This window comes from Mirounga angustirostris, unplaced genomic scaffold, assembly GCF_029215605.1.
Source record: "Mirounga angustirostris isolate CCGP_5_RB_7025 unplaced genomic scaffold, mMirAng1.0.hap1 SCAF_3, whole genome shotgun sequence".
NCBI lineage: Eukaryota > Metazoa > Chordata > Mammalia > Carnivora > Phocidae > Mirounga > Mirounga angustirostris.
Window position 1 is genome coordinate 131,698,664 of NW_026991711.1, and position 17,070 is coordinate 131,715,733.

At 38.4% G+C, this 17,070-nt stretch overlaps 1 protein-coding gene across 2 annotated transcripts in view; it reads left to right on the forward strand.

The window, feature by feature from the left end:
• Positions 1 to 17,070, forward strand: part of XIRP2 (xin actin binding repeat containing 2) — a 74,570-nt gene that overhangs the window by 12,635 nt on the left and 44,865 nt on the right. Inside the window, exon 2 of one of the 2 annotated variants that reach the window (XM_045868687.3) lies at positions 12,742 to 12,902. In XM_045868687.3, coding sequence (XP_045724643.2) covers positions 12,846 to 12,902 — 57 coding nt within the window. In that variant the 5' untranslated portion in view covers positions 12,742 to 12,845. Of the gene's footprint in view, positions 1 to 12,741; positions 12,903 to 17,070 lie in introns of those variants that run through there. The other variant, XM_045868688.2, reaches the window with a different exon arrangement.

The following is a 17,070-nucleotide window of genomic DNA, read 5'->3' on the forward strand; positions in this document are numbered from 1 at the left end:
CGTTCTTCTTGCCTGTGGTAGGCAGCCACCGGGCAGCAGAGACAAAGGAGTGGCCCGATCCTTACCATCTGGCTGGTCCAGACCAGGGTTCGCTGCACCGTGCCCACTGCTCAGAGGCTGCATAGGGAAATGAAAAAAGTTAAATAACTGAGTGATGGTTTCATGATTTTACCTAAATTATGTAGAACAGGGGAAACCATGAGGAGTATTTTTGGGGGGGAAACAGAATCGATCTGTCCCTATCATGTGATATACTAGGGTGATTTTCATGAATTTCACATTTGCTGAGTACTACCTTGTTGCTTGCTGGTGAAAAATTGGTGATTCATCAGCTAATGCCAGGACACACTTTGAATATCATATACATTGAGTTAGTAATTTCTCCACCTTCATATATTTTCTTCATCTCTGTGGCTGTATGAGTAAGACTGTGCCAATTTCTTTGCCTCAATCTCAACATGTAGTTATCCATTCCTCCATGATTGTTGTGTTCTCCTTGTTTCAGGAAACATGGTGGATACCTGATTTATAAAGAGGAATGGAATAGCCTTACAGAAGGCTTTAGATTTAAGTGGATCAGAGTTAAGTCCTATTCTTTCTACTTACAACTTTGAGCCTTGGGAAGTTTCATAACTTTTATTATTCTCAGACTTGTATCAGCTCGGCTTATCTGGATGATTACACTTAGGAGATGTAATAACACTTAGAGTGACTGGAAGCTAGTGAGCATTTATTATTTACTATGTGCAAGATATTCTGTAAACTCTACTTTCGTAAGATTTCCTTCACAGGCAATCCTTAGGTTCTGTTATCATTCTCATGATATAGGGAAGAAGGACGGGACTTAGAAAAGTTAAGCAATTTGCCTAAGGTCAAAAGTGAGTGTCAGAAATAGGTTAAATATTGGGCTTTCTGGGTCCAGAGTGGATGGTTAATCCGTGTGTGGATCAGCTTCCTGCTGGATAAGAGCCCAAGACAGAGCCTAGAGTGGAACAGGTTTACAAAATTAACTTAGCTCCGCCCTGGGCTGAAGGGACTTACATTTTGGTGGAAGGTGACAGAAGTGGGGGCGAGGCGGGGGGCACCTCAAAGATACACTAAAAAGTAATGTCATACAAACAGAAGTGTAATTTTTAAGTGGTGGAAGAGCACAGTAGAGGGCGCTACTCACTGCCTGCAGTAAGTGGGGGAAATCTGAAGGGAAATTGAGCCTCATGGCAGGCTATCTGTAAAGGGCTTTTTAATCCCATCAAATAGGATTAGGCTTGATCCATCTTAATTTATTTCATTTCAGTATAAATAAATGTGGTTTGGGGGGTGGGGATATGGAGTGTGTGCCACCAAGTTCCTCAAGATTCCCCTCCTAAGGAGGGCTGCATTTGGTGTATCTTCAGACAAGCCAACTTCCTTTGCAGGACCAGCCATCTGGGAGCTTGTTTTATTCAGAACTCAGCATGTTGAAATGATGCAACCTGTTGTATTTCTGTTTTTAGAGATAAGGCCAGATCAACACTTGTTATAATACCGTGTTTCTTGAGGATCTCTCTCGTGTTTTTCTTTTCTTCTCTCTTCAAGTAGAGCAGGACTTTATATAATTCATGCCCAGCCTTGAGCACTGTGCTTGGCCCACTGTAGATGGGCAGTAGATGTTTACTTAATGCATGACTGAATCCTTAAGAAGAGAGATTATCAAATACCTTAATTGTGTACCTGAGATGCAGATTTAAACAAGAGGACACTGTGATGGAAGCATGACACCAACTCTCATGCCCTGGAGCAGAATAGATCAATAGAAAATTAGGGCAGTGGTCCTTGCTTTGCATCTCTCTTCCCCTAAAGTTCATCCCTTTCCCCGCTTGCTCAGATTGATACCTAACCCTGTCTCAAGTTTGATCCCTGTAGTGACCAAGGAAATATTGAAGAATTTGCTTCAATTTCTAATTCTAAACTCAAGCTTATGAGGATGAAAAAGAACCAGTTAGAGTCATAGATACTCAACTTCATTGGTCTCCCTTGGACTTATCCCTACATGCACTAAAGTAAACGTTTAGAAAGGATTTGTGGACAGATGTTTAGGAAGCAGAATGGAGGATTCATATAGCCTCAATTTAAAATGTACTTTCTAATAAAACATTATATTTTAATTAAAAATATTTACATAAGACACTGTGTGACTTGAATAGGTAGTTCAGAAATACCTGAACTCAATTCCAGGCTCAGCCACTTACTATATGATTTTATCTTTTGAATGTACTTTCTTCATCAGCTAAATGGAAATAATACCACCTATCAGATATGGTTGCTCTAAAAATTAGATGTAAAGTGGAGATGAATCAGAATATACATAAAATGCTTAACACATAATCAATACTCATTAACAGATAGTTATCATTGTTATAATGCAATATAAATTTGATTATGCTAGGGACTTATGTTGTAAAAATATGCACCATCGATAGACATTTAATGGTTCTAATTTATTTGATCATTTCAAAGAAATTTAAGTCATTTTATTCAATTATTGATTTTTGTAACTGGGCAATTCTTTAAACTAAACAATTAATTTAAAAATATTTAATAGCAATGTGATTAAATTTCCAAATATGCCCAAACTGGCACTATTACTGTACTAATAATTATCTAATTTCTGACTAAATTCTATTCATTCTGCTTTAGTACAAGAAGTACTTCTTGTGAGATGATAGGAGATGATAGGACTGCGGAAAACAGGATGAGTCTGTATGACATTACAGTTAGAAATGGCCGTTCTCTTACTCAGAGAGATTAAAATCTAAATGGACATTTAAACCCAGTCTTATCTCTAAGAAGATGGATATTTCTTTTGGGGGGCATGAAGAATAACTTCAAGGACGTTTCTATTGCGAAGTGGTTTGCATATATAGATTGGTGTGATTTGGGGCATCTGGAACTAACACGATCTGGAACGGATCTACCGTGTGGTGATTTGTGACTTGGACAGGTGCATGTACGTGTACGGTGGATGCTCACGTTAGTTTCCTACTGCTGCTTCAGCAAATTAGCACAAAAGTAGTCGTTTACAATGGCACAAATTTGTTACATTCTTGTTCTGGAGGTCCAAAATCCAAAATGGGTTTCATTGAACCAAAATCAAGATGTTGGGTGGGCCAAGTTCCTTCCAGAAGCTCCAGGGGGGAAATCTAGTTTTCTTGCCTTTTCCAGCCTCTGGAAGCTGCCTACATTCATTAACTCATGGGACCTTTCCTCCACTTTCAGAGCCAGTAATGTAGAATCTGTACTGTCCCGCCAGCCCCTCTCCCTCACCCCTACCTCTGCTTCTGTCATCACCTTTTCTTTCTAACTGGGACTCTCCTGCTTCTCTCTTTCACTCATGAGCCCTCTTGAGACTATTACATGGAACCCATGTAGATAATCCAAGATAATCTCCCCATCTCAAAACCCTTAACTTAATCACACCTGCAAAGTCCCTTTTGCCATGTAGAATAATACGTTTACAGATTCCAAGGAGAAGGATGTGAACATCTTTGGAGGACCAATATTTTGCTTTCAACATTGCTGAATCTTCTCTTCCTCTAAGAGGCAACTGGAAATACAGGATCTCTTCCAGTATCTGGTGAACTGGAAGCGTACTGGTTAGGGAAGGGTGAGTGAGGAGGCAAGAACTAATTCTTTTTATAACCCTGAGAGATTATCTGTTTTTGTTCATGTATAAAGCATGGTGAGCAGATGAAATCAGATGAATGAATGGATTTGGGGGGAGGTGACATGTGTACACACAACAACACAGTGCATTTGGAGGGAATAGGACCAGAGGGAGGTTAGTTTAAAAAATGGAATCTGGGGGCACCTGGGTGGCTCAGTCGTTAAGCATCTGCCTTCGGCTCAGGTCATGATCCCAGGGTCCTGGGATCGAGCCCCGCATCGGGCTCCCTGCTCAGCTGGGAGTCTGCTTCTCCCTCTCCCTCTCCCTCTCCCCCTGCTTGTGTTCCCTCTTTTGCTGTGTCTCTCTCTGTCAAATAAATAAATTTAAAAAAAAAATTTTTTTTAATAAAAAATGGAATCTGGTTCACTCTGCTCATTTGCTGGATGGATGCCACAGCACAGTTTTTGTGCGGAAGTGGGGCATACACTTCCACTCATTTTACTCTTTGCCCTTCCTCCCCATTATTTTTAAGAACTGTAAATTAATGCAAGATTGTACTATATACTTACTCTTTCAGTTTATTCTCCATTTCTTGGTTTTATAATATTCAAATGGAGTAAAATATATAAAACTCAAATTGATTACAAATTTAGGGGCGCCTGGGTAGCTCAGTTGGTTAAATGTCCAACTCTTGATTTCCGCTCAGGTCATGATCTCAGGGTCGTGAGATTGAGCCCCTTGATGGGCTCTGCACTGGGTACAGACTCTGCTTGAGATTTTCTCTCTCCCTCTCCCTCTGCACTTCCCCCTGCTCTCTCTCTCTCTCTAAAATAAATAAAAATCTGGGGCACCTGGGTGGCTCAGATGGTTAAGTGTCTGCCTTCAGCTCAGGTAATGATTCCAGGGTCCTGGGATCGAGCCTCTCACCAGGCTCCCTGCTCCGTGGGGAGTCTGCTTTTCCCTCTCCCTCTGTCTCTCCCCCTGCTCATGCTCTCCCCCCCCCTCTCTGTATCTCTGTGTCTCAAATGAATAAACAAAAAATCTTAAAAAATAAAATAAAATAAATCTTTAATTTGACTTGGTGGCCGCATTCTGAATGATTAAGAGAGATGAATTTCATTATTAGCTGAAGGATATGCAAATATTAAGAATTATAGAAAACTTATTCATGCTAATGGCTGTGAGCCAATGCTATGTCCATCAGTATGATATCCCGTTCACAAATCCAAACTGGGTTATAGATCATATATTTAGATTTGATGGAATTTAGTTCATCACTCTCCCAATTTTAGTTCTACATCAATTTTCCAAGTACTAAGCAGTTGATTTCTTTATAATGCATCCAAAATACAATCGCAAGGCTATTGATGTGGCACTGGAAGTGTGTTCGCCTGCTTGAAGCTGTTCTCTGGGTTCGCATCAGCTTTGTGGGCCTGAGGGGCATGCGAGCGTTCTGTCCGGCTCTTAGTTTGGACTGAATAAAGATTTCTCCGATTAACTTGAGAACAGTTCAAAGGAAAAAAATCATTAAATTCTCATTTATTTGCTCTAGAGTTCAAGTTACTGTTAAACCTTAGAGTTTCTTTTGAGTCACAATTATACACTGGGTTAGCTCTCTAGCACTATTTTTTATATGTTCTTATTGTACATGCAATAAGAGGCAGTTCGCCACAGAAAAAGGCATCTCTTTGTCGTTTGAAGTCTCCTTTATCGATTTACTGGGAAGGTGATTATTTGGGTTTGGCTTTGGTTTTTGGACCCGTGTATTCCTTGAGAAGTAGCGCAGACCTGGGCTGTCACAGACCGTGGAGCCAGACTGTGTGGCTTTCCCTTCCAGGTCTCACGCTCACCAGCCACCTGTCCTTGAGCAAGTACTGTAACCTTTCTGTGTCTCTGTTTCTTTATCTGTGAAATGGAGATAAAAAAATAAAAATAGTCTCTACCTCATAGGGTGGTTGAGAGCACTCCATGGATTAATGTCTGACACATAGAAAACACTTCATATATATTTGCTATTGTTTTTTTACTTGAGTCATTCTTTCGAGTCCTTTATCTGTTGTTCAGTAATGTTTGCAGTTTTATTTCTGACGTGTTCGTGGTCTTTACTAAATAAGTAATGCTTTTAGCCTATTTATTATAACTGCCCCCTCCAGTTTTCCTCTTGTCTTATAATTATTTTTGTTTAAAAGATTTTTGACTTTACACTTTTTTTATGCTTAGAAAATCTAATTGAAATCATTTTCTACTTCTCTGAAGATTTTTCATCATTTTAAGAAGCATTTAGTTCTTCACTCCATCTAATACCCTGTAACATGCTGTGAGGTGAGGAACTGTTGGATGTTTTCCACAAAAGCATTAGCCAGTTTCCCCAACATGACTTGTTGATAATGCTGCTGTCTCACCCCGTTGCTCTTCCACATACTCATGTGGCCAACTCCTTCCTGTTTCAGTGCAGATGTCCTACTTCTCAGGATGCTTTCCCTGACACCTGCTCGTTGACACACCTGAGTAGATTATGTCCTCCCCGGGAGGCTCTCAACTCACCAGGGGCAAACCCATTAACTCTTGGGTTGTAATTGCCTGTTTTTCTTTCCAACTAGTCTGAAAGCTGGGGAGCATAGTGAATGCATCATGTGCTTACTATAGATAACCAATAGTTGTTTAATGATAATAAATATATTAAAAGAAGGCTTATTAATTATATAGTGTGAATCATTTCCTTTTGAAATTTCATATGGTGGGGCGCCTGGGTAGCTCAGTCGGTTAAGAGTCTGACTTCGGCTCAGGTCATGATCCCAGGGTTCTGGGATCGAGCCCCGCATCGGGCTCCCTGCTCAGCGGGGAGTCTGCTTTTCTCCCTCCTTCCCCCTTGTGCTCTCTCTCACTATCTCTGTCTCTCTCAAATAAATAAATAAGATATTTTTTTAAAAAAGGAAGAAATTTCAAATGGCAAAGATGGAGGGAGATATGTGAATGTCACCCACAGTAATTAGATTCCCATGGAGTTCTCCTTTTTCTTGTTATTGATGGTGTTTGTATGTTTCTGTACTAGGCTAGTCCGCACCCAGAGGCCTACAGTGTTACAGCTTCATAGTGGGATTAGTGTCTTCCAACTACTGATGGCCCTGCTATCTCATTTAGGGTACTTTCTCTGTAATGTTATTTTGCATGAAAAGAATATAGCCACAATGACTTTTCTTCATTTTATATTTGCCTGTTACATTTTTACCCAATATTTTCTTTTTAAGTTTTGTGTTTTGTTTTAGGTTGATTTTTGACCTGTGTTTATTTTTATGACTATTACATCTGATCTTATTTCTACCTTCTTGTTTAGGTATTATATGTTAAGGCCCTTTGTTTTCTTTTGGAGTGACTTTTGTTATACAGACTGTCTTTGAGTTTGTGTTGACATCTCACTCGAGTACCAGCCTGGATTCATACAGACTCTAGCTCACAAAACTAAAATTTCAGTAACCAATTTTCTAATTCCTTTTAGTATTCAGTGTGATAAAGAGGACATCTAAGGATATCTGAGTTTGGTTTCTTCATCACAGAAACTCTTCATAATTTTAGATAATTGTAGAATTTTTCTCTCTCCTTGTAAAACTTGCAATATTTTACAAGGATTTACTGTTATATTGGTGTTTCAAACTTAATTTTATTTCTGGATTATGGTAAATATTTTAAGTCTATGCCCAAATTTTATTTTTAGCAATTTTTCTTCAAATTTGTCTTATTTGTTCTGACTCATCATTTTACAGTTTGGATTTTGCTCTCTGTTCTCTCTGTTCTCTGTCATCTCCTTTCACATTGCTGTTAATGTTAGTGATTTTCTTTTCCACAGCATGTATTATTCTATTTACTGCCCCCAGTGTGTATTTTAACTCTTCTAAAAACTTTAATACCCCTAGTTCTTTTCTCATCTCTGACAGCTTTCTTTTCTTCTGATTTTACTTCAGCTAGGTGTCTGCTGTAAATCAGACACAGCTAATAACAGCTTTGTAACACTAGCAAGTGGTCTGTCAATGAGATGCAGAGGTCAAAGGAGCTTACTTTATTCTACAGACTTCCACATAATCCATATTGGGTGGGCAAAAGAGATAAGAAATAAGGTGACTCACAAAAATTTAAACAATATTTGTGTAAGCCAGTTTTGATAGCCCTGGTGTTTAATATCTACCTTTCATCCAATTACATCCATTATAGTATTGTTGTATGGTCATCCTTTCCATAAAACTTTATATCAAGTTCAACTACAGTTTAGAAATATGTCTGCCATATTTTGGAAGTAAGAAATATTTACATTTAGAAAATGTGCTGAGGTGGAATCTTGCTTTAGAAATAAAATCATGACAGAGCACTTGGCTTTGTGATCTGTTCCACACTGGGTGTTTTCTGAAAAGACATTTTTCTGACTTTGACCATATTTTCGAGCAACGCAGTGATCCCAGCACTATTGTATCAAACCATTGACCTTTATTTCCAAATTCTTACTCTATGAAGATCTTAGGATCATATATATAATTTATTACTTCAGAGTTCTAGACAATTATTTGTTTAATGGGAAATGAAGAGAGACCTGCTATTTGTTAATGTTGTAAGAACATACCCTTTTATAAACCACTGAATTCCAAACTTAAAATTTCCTGAACAGCTGGTTAGAAGAATGGTTCATAATAATGAACCCTTTTGAAATACCTGTTAATACTAATCTGTGCATATTTCTAAGAATTCTTTCACTGATAATAGAAGTGGTGAAATGAGAAGAAAATCCCAGAGTGCATTAATTACATTGACTATTCCTCATCGTTTTCTATATCTGACTTCTTAAAGCTATTATTTTACTCCATAGAAACACAGAAAGGTGACTATGCAATCCTTCTGTGACTGACTACAGGCATGTGAATAATTGGTCTGGGAAGGAAGAGCAGTTTATCTTATATTGTACTACTTTGCTTTTTAAAAAATGCTTTAAACATGGACTCTCCATAAAAAGTAAAATTCAGGAAGGTATAATGAGTTTTGTAACTGGGCAAATTTTATTGATTGATTGATTTAGTTACCTTGTTTTTAAAAACTGCAGAAGAAAAGTACATGTTTCAAGCTCAAGAAAATAGATTTGTAGTCACACATCTCTCATGATTTAAGAAAATAAGAAGTGGACGTAAGTGTATACTTACATATGTATGTATCTGTATACATCTGTATATATACGTAAGTATACATAAGTGGACATAAGTTAGATCTATGTGTAGTATATTATAAAAAATAATAATATAAATCTTTTCCCTAAGAACCTCAAAACTCTTCTTATAAAAGACATTCTTATCCTTGGCATATAATCATTTTCATGATAACAGCTTGTATTTTTTAGTGTTTTATTTTCTTTCAAAGTGCTTCCTTCTATGTTTTTTCTGCTTTATAGGATTTATTCTGTTCTACAAAGAAGGACTATTTTGGGTGGATTAGCAATTATTTTCTCATCAGCAAACAAAAGAAAACAGTTGATATTTAGGCTGCAATGGATTCTATGTCCAGCTATGCCATTAATTCTGGAGATTTGGGAGAATTCACTGAACTTCTTTGGATTTTCGTTTAGTCATCTGCACAATGAATTGCCACTAAGCCCCAGAGACAAGTTACTTCTAGTACAATGATTTTGTGATATTAATATTTATAATGCTTTCTAATAGAAATGGTCATTTGAAAAGTTCGTTTTCCCTTCCTTTTTCACAGACCACTTTAGCCTTATGGCATGGTCTTTCACAGTATGATTTCCATACTTAAATGTATGCAAATTTCCCCTTATTTTTCCAGAGGTATTTTATTTTATTTATTTTCTTTTTTTTCTTAAGATTTTATTTATTCATTTGAGACACACACACACAGAGAATGAGCAGGGAGAGAAACAGAGGGAGAGGGAAAAGCAGGCTCCCCGCCGAGCCAGGAGCCTGATGTGGGGCTCGATCCCAGGACCCTGGGATCATGACCTGAGCTGAAGGCAGACATTCAACCATCTGAGCCACCCAGGCGCCCCTCCATAGGTATTTTATGACAAGGGCATCTTTACTTGTTCTTGTGTGTCACCTCTCTCTTTAAAGTTTCCCTAAACTCATTTCATACTGTTCTCCAACCTCAGTTACATTCAAGCCAATTACATTCAAGCCTTCTGAAATGGCACAGTAGGAGGTCAGGGGACCAATGTCCCTGTCTTCTTCCTCACCTATCCCTAAGAAAGGGGCTGTCTATGGCTCAGTCGGTAGAGCAACTGACTCTTGGTTTCAGTTCAAGTCATGATCTCGGGGTCATGAGATCGAGCCCCACGCAGGGTTCTGTGCTCAGCACAAAGTCTGCTTGAGATTCTCTCTCTCCTTCTCCCTCTGCCTCTGCCTCTACCCACCCCCAACTCTCTCTCTCTCTCTCTAAAATAAATAAATAAATCTTAAAAGGGGGGGCTGTCTTATCAACCTTAAAAAGTTATATCAGGTGTCGTCAGCATCAAGATAGGAGCAGATAGATACACTGCCTTAGAGTATACTGGGCAGGAAACATCACTTGTTTATGAGGTGAAGAAAGGATAGATGTTGACTTAGAAGGTTAAGAAACAATATGGACACAGCTTATTAACTCAAGGTAGTTTTCTACTCTATGACTACCTGTGTAGGCAAAGTTACTGATGGGAAAGAGAGAGGAATTAAAATGTAGTGTCTTTTCTGTGATCAAAATGAAAGTCCACAAGGCAATGGAATCCAAATCTCTTAATAATCAGGCCACTGATTTCCTGACCATTAATCTTGGGCATTTGCCAGTAGGATGAAAATGATAAAAGTCAAATATTTGAAAAGTAAATGCCATCTGTAAATTTTAGCAAAAATAAACTGCTGACTTTCTGTTAAGATAAGTAAAAGAATGACATCTTTTATGAACAGAATGCACAAAATGAAATTTTTATTTTAATGTGGAAAAACTTTAGGGAGTCATGTTCAGTAAAATCTATATAGTGATCATTCACAAGAAAGTAGTAGTATAGTTAATATAAACTGAATTCATCTGTGTAGATAGGTTATCCATGGGGGAAAATAGAGATATATTTTCTTTATCATGTGAAAAACTTTCAGTAGCATGTGAGAATGTGTTTTTATCAGAATCAACTGGAGGGATGTACTTTTGTATGGATATGAGGTTTTGAATGACAGGCGAATTTCACAAATAACTGACATTTGTTATATACACATCAGCGTTGTACAATCATCGCGTGCATATATCACAACTTCATATCCCTGTATACTTTGTATTTATGGTAAGTAAAATATATTTACAATTTTAATTGAAATATGTGAAAATGTTTATTTGAATACGAAGTCCCTATGGAAAACCAGATACTCATGGAACCAAAACAAAGGATTTTTAATTTTTTCTGGATCACAGAAGTTGTGCTCATCTTCGGTTGTGTACATAAACCTTAAAAGAAACTAAAAATAGAAAAAGCAAACAAGGGGCGCCTGGGTGGCTCAGTCGGTTAAGCGGCTGCCTTCGGCTCAGGTCATGATCCCGGGGTCCTGGGATCGAGCCCCGCATCGGGCTCCCTGCTCAGTGGAGAGCCTGCTTCTCCCTCTCCCTCTGCCTGCCACTCTGCCTACTTGTGCTATCTATCTGTCAAATAAATAAATTAATTTAAAAAAAAAAGAAAAGAAAAAGAAAACAATTCTGTAAGATGGCTCGATGTGGGAGCTGGCGGAGGAGGTAGGAAGAACAGGAAGGGGAAGAAACAGCTTGGTTATCTGTCACCTGGGATTGTTTGGGTCTTGGTATACAGTGTACAGTGATTAAATCAGACCGGTCCAAATAACAAAGTACCCCGAAGAGCCAGCCCTACTCTATGAGTTCCAGAAACTACCAGTCCTAAGGTGAGAGGCAGGGGGTGCATGAATGAGTAATGAATATACATGATACATGCATGCAGGCATACATGTATGGATGTATCTGTATGTAGATAGGTACCATACCCCGATTGGTCCCAGAAAGAGCCCTTGCACATGATTCTGGAATTAGAGTTCTTTAAGAGTGAATAGTAAACCATCAAGCAGAGTGATAACAGCAAAGAATACTAGAGTAGAGAAGAAAATCTAGTTTTGAGACCAGCTTTGGCATATATAACTGAAGAGCCCTGAAGAGTCCCTGTCTTCCTTTCATATAAGGAAACATTTAGACAGGTTTCCATATGCCTAAAAGGAGCTGGTTAGATTAGGTTAGACTGTATGATCTTTAAGACCTTCTGTTTCTAACAACTGTTATTCTGTGATCATGCAATCAGTCTTTTGCTCTGTTTCCAAGCATGTAATTCCTGTTACCCTGTATTTTTGTCAGGTAGATGGCTTAAATGGGAAAATAACAGACCATCTGAAATGGGTGACTGACAAAGCTTTTTCTAACGGTGCTATTATTTCTCTCTCATGTAACACATGTCTCTGTGAATAAAAGAAATAAACCCACAGTCTAATTCTCATGGCAATGGCTTATTTTAGCTAGATCTCTCTCCTCGAGTGTTAAGGGGTGGAGAGAGAAGCAAAGAGCAATTTTTAGACTTGCTAAAGTTTTAGTCCACCCATCAAATCTGCCTCTAATTAATTGTGTGATCATGGGAAAGTTTTCTAACCACTGTGACTCTATGTTCTTATCTATAAATTTCAGAAAAGAATAGCACCTACCTCATGAGGTTGTTAGAGAAGTAAATGAGATCATGCTCTTACAGCATTTAGCCTAAATTCAACAGACGGTGCCTCAGGAATATTCATTATTAACATTATGAAGCTCTTAATAACTATTTTTCATCAGAATAATCACAGGAGTAGGAGTGGAGACAATGTTTTTGTTTGACATGCGCATAAGCATATGCTCCTGTATGGGCATTTTGTAGCTTTGCTTGAAAGCTTGAAGAGAAGAGGGTGACTGTGGGACATTGAAAACACAGTACTGTGAAATGTTGCAGTCTGTTTTATGAGAGCAGATATTTAAAATGCCTTTACTGTTCATAAGGTGATGCTATTTGCTCTTCAAAGCCCGAAACACGTATCTGAGCATGCTACGTTTGTTTTCAGTGACTGTTGGCCCTGATAAGCCTGCGAGTGGATTTGCAGAAGACGGTGGTGCCCAGAGCGAGGGTGTGTCAGACCTCCAGGAAGTGGTGTCCTTGAAGGAGCGGATGGAGAGGTACCAGGCAGCTGTCTCCAGGGGTGACTGCCGCAGCTTCTCCGCCAATGTAAGCTGCCCCCGGTGGTTCCGCACGGGGCAGTGGGCTTTTGGTCTGCCCTTCACATACCCTCCTTCCATCGCGATACAGGAATACCACTGGGCAGTGGGATAAAGTGGAGAAAGCACAGACATAGTGTGAATCAAAGTCAGAGGTTACTTGCTGTGTGAATTTGGGCTACTATCTTAACCCCGCTCTGAGCTTCAGTTTCCTTAACTGTAAAATGGGAGTAGCCATCCACCACAGAGGATCTTAGAGAGAAGTCAAAGAGGTAATTTACGTGGAAGCCATAAGGCAGGGTATAAATGTGTTGTTATTGCCATCATTATCATTTAACCTATGGCTATTCTCCTCAGGAAGGTTGGGAATTAATTTCAGATTTTAATAATGTGGGTCTGCATGCCGCCCTCCTCGGTCTCATGTCTAGTTCATTTAAATTCACTGGAAGTATCTTTTTTTTTTTGCTTTTCTCATTTCTCTGTACACTCTAAATCCATTAGGAGTAGCTTAATCAACATAGAAATGAGGGAGATTAGCAATGTAGGCACTCTGCTAAACCAATTATGATTATAGGAAACAGCAGGATTCAGTAGGACCACCAATTTTTGGAGCCAAAGCATAATAAAGTCATATTCAAAAGAATTTGTTGGGTTCCATCATCTGTGGCCTTCAATCCACAGGGTTTGATGAGTCATTTTATTAGTAGCAGCTTTATAGTTTAATGGAATATAAGGATACTCTTTTATAATTATAATCTCCAAATTAGCAAAGTTGTTCATTTAACCAAAAGAGAAAGAGAAAGAATAGCCAAGAAGGGTGGTGTTCTAAAATAGCTAACTCTTAACATTCTTCTTTACAAATTATTTAGAGACAAGGCTGACTGTGCCAAACTCATTAACAATATTGTAATTCCAAATGACATTTAAGTTTTTACATAGTCATTAAAATCCATTTTAGATGCAGCATGGATTTTGAATGAATGTACAGAAATCACAGAAGCAGCTCGAGCTCTTCCAAAATAAATAGTATCACTCCAGGGCCTCCTGCCAGTCTTCTTAGATAGCACCCCCTGCTGGATCATTAAGGAACTTCACTACAAATTAGTGTTCGAAATTGGAAAAAAGATTCTTGGGGAAACAAACGGATTTTGAAAGCATTGAGTGAGAGACGGGTTATTTAGTAAACAGTTTTTTTTTTAATTTAGGAAGACTTTTATCTTTACAGACACTAGGAGAATACACAATAAGACAAATTGGTATGTATAATATGCTAAAAAGAGAATATTTAAGCACTAAGAAAACTTAATTATCCCATTATTTAATACAAAAACAAAACAACGTTAATGCTATTATGAAGATAGCCTACACATAAAGAATTTAATAATCCTTCTCTTCTCTGCCCATTTACAGGCAAAACAAACTGAGGGGAAGTGATTTATAGGAGATCATGCATTAGTGACAAACCAGACTAAATTCCTGGTCTCTGGATTCCTGTGCTCTTTTAACTGAATTCAGCTGCCTCTCATATAAGAAAGAATCTGTGGCCCAACAAATGCCCTATTATTTAGTTTGGCCCTAAGTTAATATTGTGCGGGGGCGGGGGGGAAGGGGGAGAAAGAGCACAAATATTATCTCAGATAAATCCTGGTAAATAGCTAAAAAAAACCAAAATAACTGCCTTACTGCCTTATCTGGTCAGATGCATCAAATGTCTGTTCACTTACAAAATCATGGAAACTGCCTTTAGCAACCTTTCTGTCTACACAAAGAACCCAAGTATTTTATGTGCAAAATCTGGAGGTCTCTGATTCGGCCCCAAACCGAATCCATTATATTTCAGTCACATTGAGATCAGTTTCGCCTGGTCCTGGCCTCAGCCGGATGGCATTTGATTGAACCTAAATAAAAGTCATGGCCGTGGAAAGGCGGTGGTCTGCAGGAGAGTCCTAGAAGAGAAGGGGGAGGTAACATTTGTTAAGCAATGAATTAAAATGCCAGATTCTGTGCTGTGCAATTTTATTTCCTTTATCTTTTTTAATGCAAGAAATATAGGGAAAATATATTGTTATTCCCAGTTTATAAGAAATAAAACTTGAACTCTATTCCAAGGTTTTAAGTGTCAGAACTGGGATTAGAATCAGTATTTGTCCAACTCCCCAAATTATGTTATTTCTACTATGTGCAAGGACCCAAGGACAGTTCTTCATAAAGAAAATAGATAATTGTGTAATATATTAACCTGGCTAAGTGTTAGGTAGTTAAATTACCTTATTATTAAAACAACTCAATATTAAGTAGGTTCTATGTTAACTTGTTAATAAAATGACTTAATTATTATGGGCATACCCATTAGATTCCAAATCTTACTTCTGAGTCCAAGAATAAGGAACAATGAATAAGGTTAAACATAAAAATGTTTAACACAAAGCAACCTGTTAGGTGGTCATTTACAATAGCACAGATTAGTTGACCTCATAGCATACGGGGTTAAACAAGGCAAAGTCCCAGGCATGGTCTCCATCGGAGCAAGGAAACATCACTCCAGCTCATGCCCACAGACTGCTCCTTGAGCAATACCATATATATAAACCTTCATTTACAAGCTGAGCTGAAGAAAGAAACCATATCACCACCACTAAACTACAATTCAAAGGACTTCCTCACTTAGGTGGGTGAGCAGCAGTAACAGTAGGACTACTGACAAGATTCATTAACTATATGTATTTTTACACATGTAATATGGTCTGATTCCAAAGCGCAATGCTGAAGGAAAGGAATGGGTATATTTGGTTTTTTTATAACATTTGGTAGATGAGAGGCAACATGTTCAGTATAGGAAACGATATTTTTGTGAAAATGCACTTACTAGGAAAGTATTCAGTCATTAGCATAATTATTGAGGCTTACTAGATTAATTTGCGCATGATTTGGACATTGTTTATAGTTGTTGGAAAGAGTAGGCTTCTTCTTAACAATAATTGCCTTAATTTCCATAATTTAATACTCATATATTATCTATGTTTGATCAATCCAAGGAAGGCCACACTTATGTACATTAAATGTCAGGGAGGGGTATAAGAAATATTGTGGCCTTATTTCAGCCTTTCCCTTTTTTACCTTAAATTTCAAAATAGATGCCACACTTTCTCATGACTTTAACATGTATCAAACGGCAGTAACTGACCAGGATTTACATTTGAAGTTTGCTGCGGAATTTGGTAGAATATATATATCTAAAACATATAAGTATACATTCTTACCCCTTCTTCCCATGCAGCAAATATACATATTCTTAGATATCAGACAGTGCATGGAATTGGGGAACGGTTATGAATCTGATAAAGCAACCACATGAATTTGCTAGTAATCCACATAATCCCGATTATTAATTCATTCTCCAATATTATGGGAAACCCCAAGATTATAACTGTATTTTTAGGATCTGCTTGAGAAACTACATATTGGGTCATGATTTCAGGATTCCCGGAGTCCACAGTCCATGTTAGGGGAACTTCAGCTCATGGGCATCCAGTTTCTTCCAGGTCTCTAGGCTTCAGGGTTATATCAGGACTGGGCCAGACCTCAGGAGACCTCCTGTGATTTGAAGAGTTGCTGAATCTCTTCCCAGTCTTAAGCAGTCCTAGAAGCTTCCTGGAGGAGGGCTGGTTGGCATGGGGCCTGTTTGCTTGAGAGTTGTCATCCCATCTGGGCTTGAGTGCCTGCTGGGCTGGGGAGTCTGTTGAATCATCAAAACCAAAGCCCTTAAGTTACTGCACTTCCCACAGGGGCATAAGATCTGACAAGGCTCCTCAGTGTTTTTCAAATTGCTCCAAATGATGCCTACTGAATTAGGCTTTCTGTTCTGCAAAATGCCAACAATAGCCTAGAATCCTTCTAACCCTAAACCTTCTAAGCTAAGTCCTGGGCTATGCCAACCCCAGAGTAGTTGTTTTTCTGCCTGACCTTTAGTACTAGTGATTAAGACAGACTGCAGTCATTAAAACAGATATGGGTTCAAATACCAGCTTCTTACTCACACCCCAGCTATGAGAACTTAACAAACTGCCTTACTTACCCAAACCTCAATTTCCCCATTTTAAAATGAGAATAAATGCCCATATCTCACAGAATATGGAGAAATATCAAATGACAAGATAGATGTAAGCACATAGAAATCA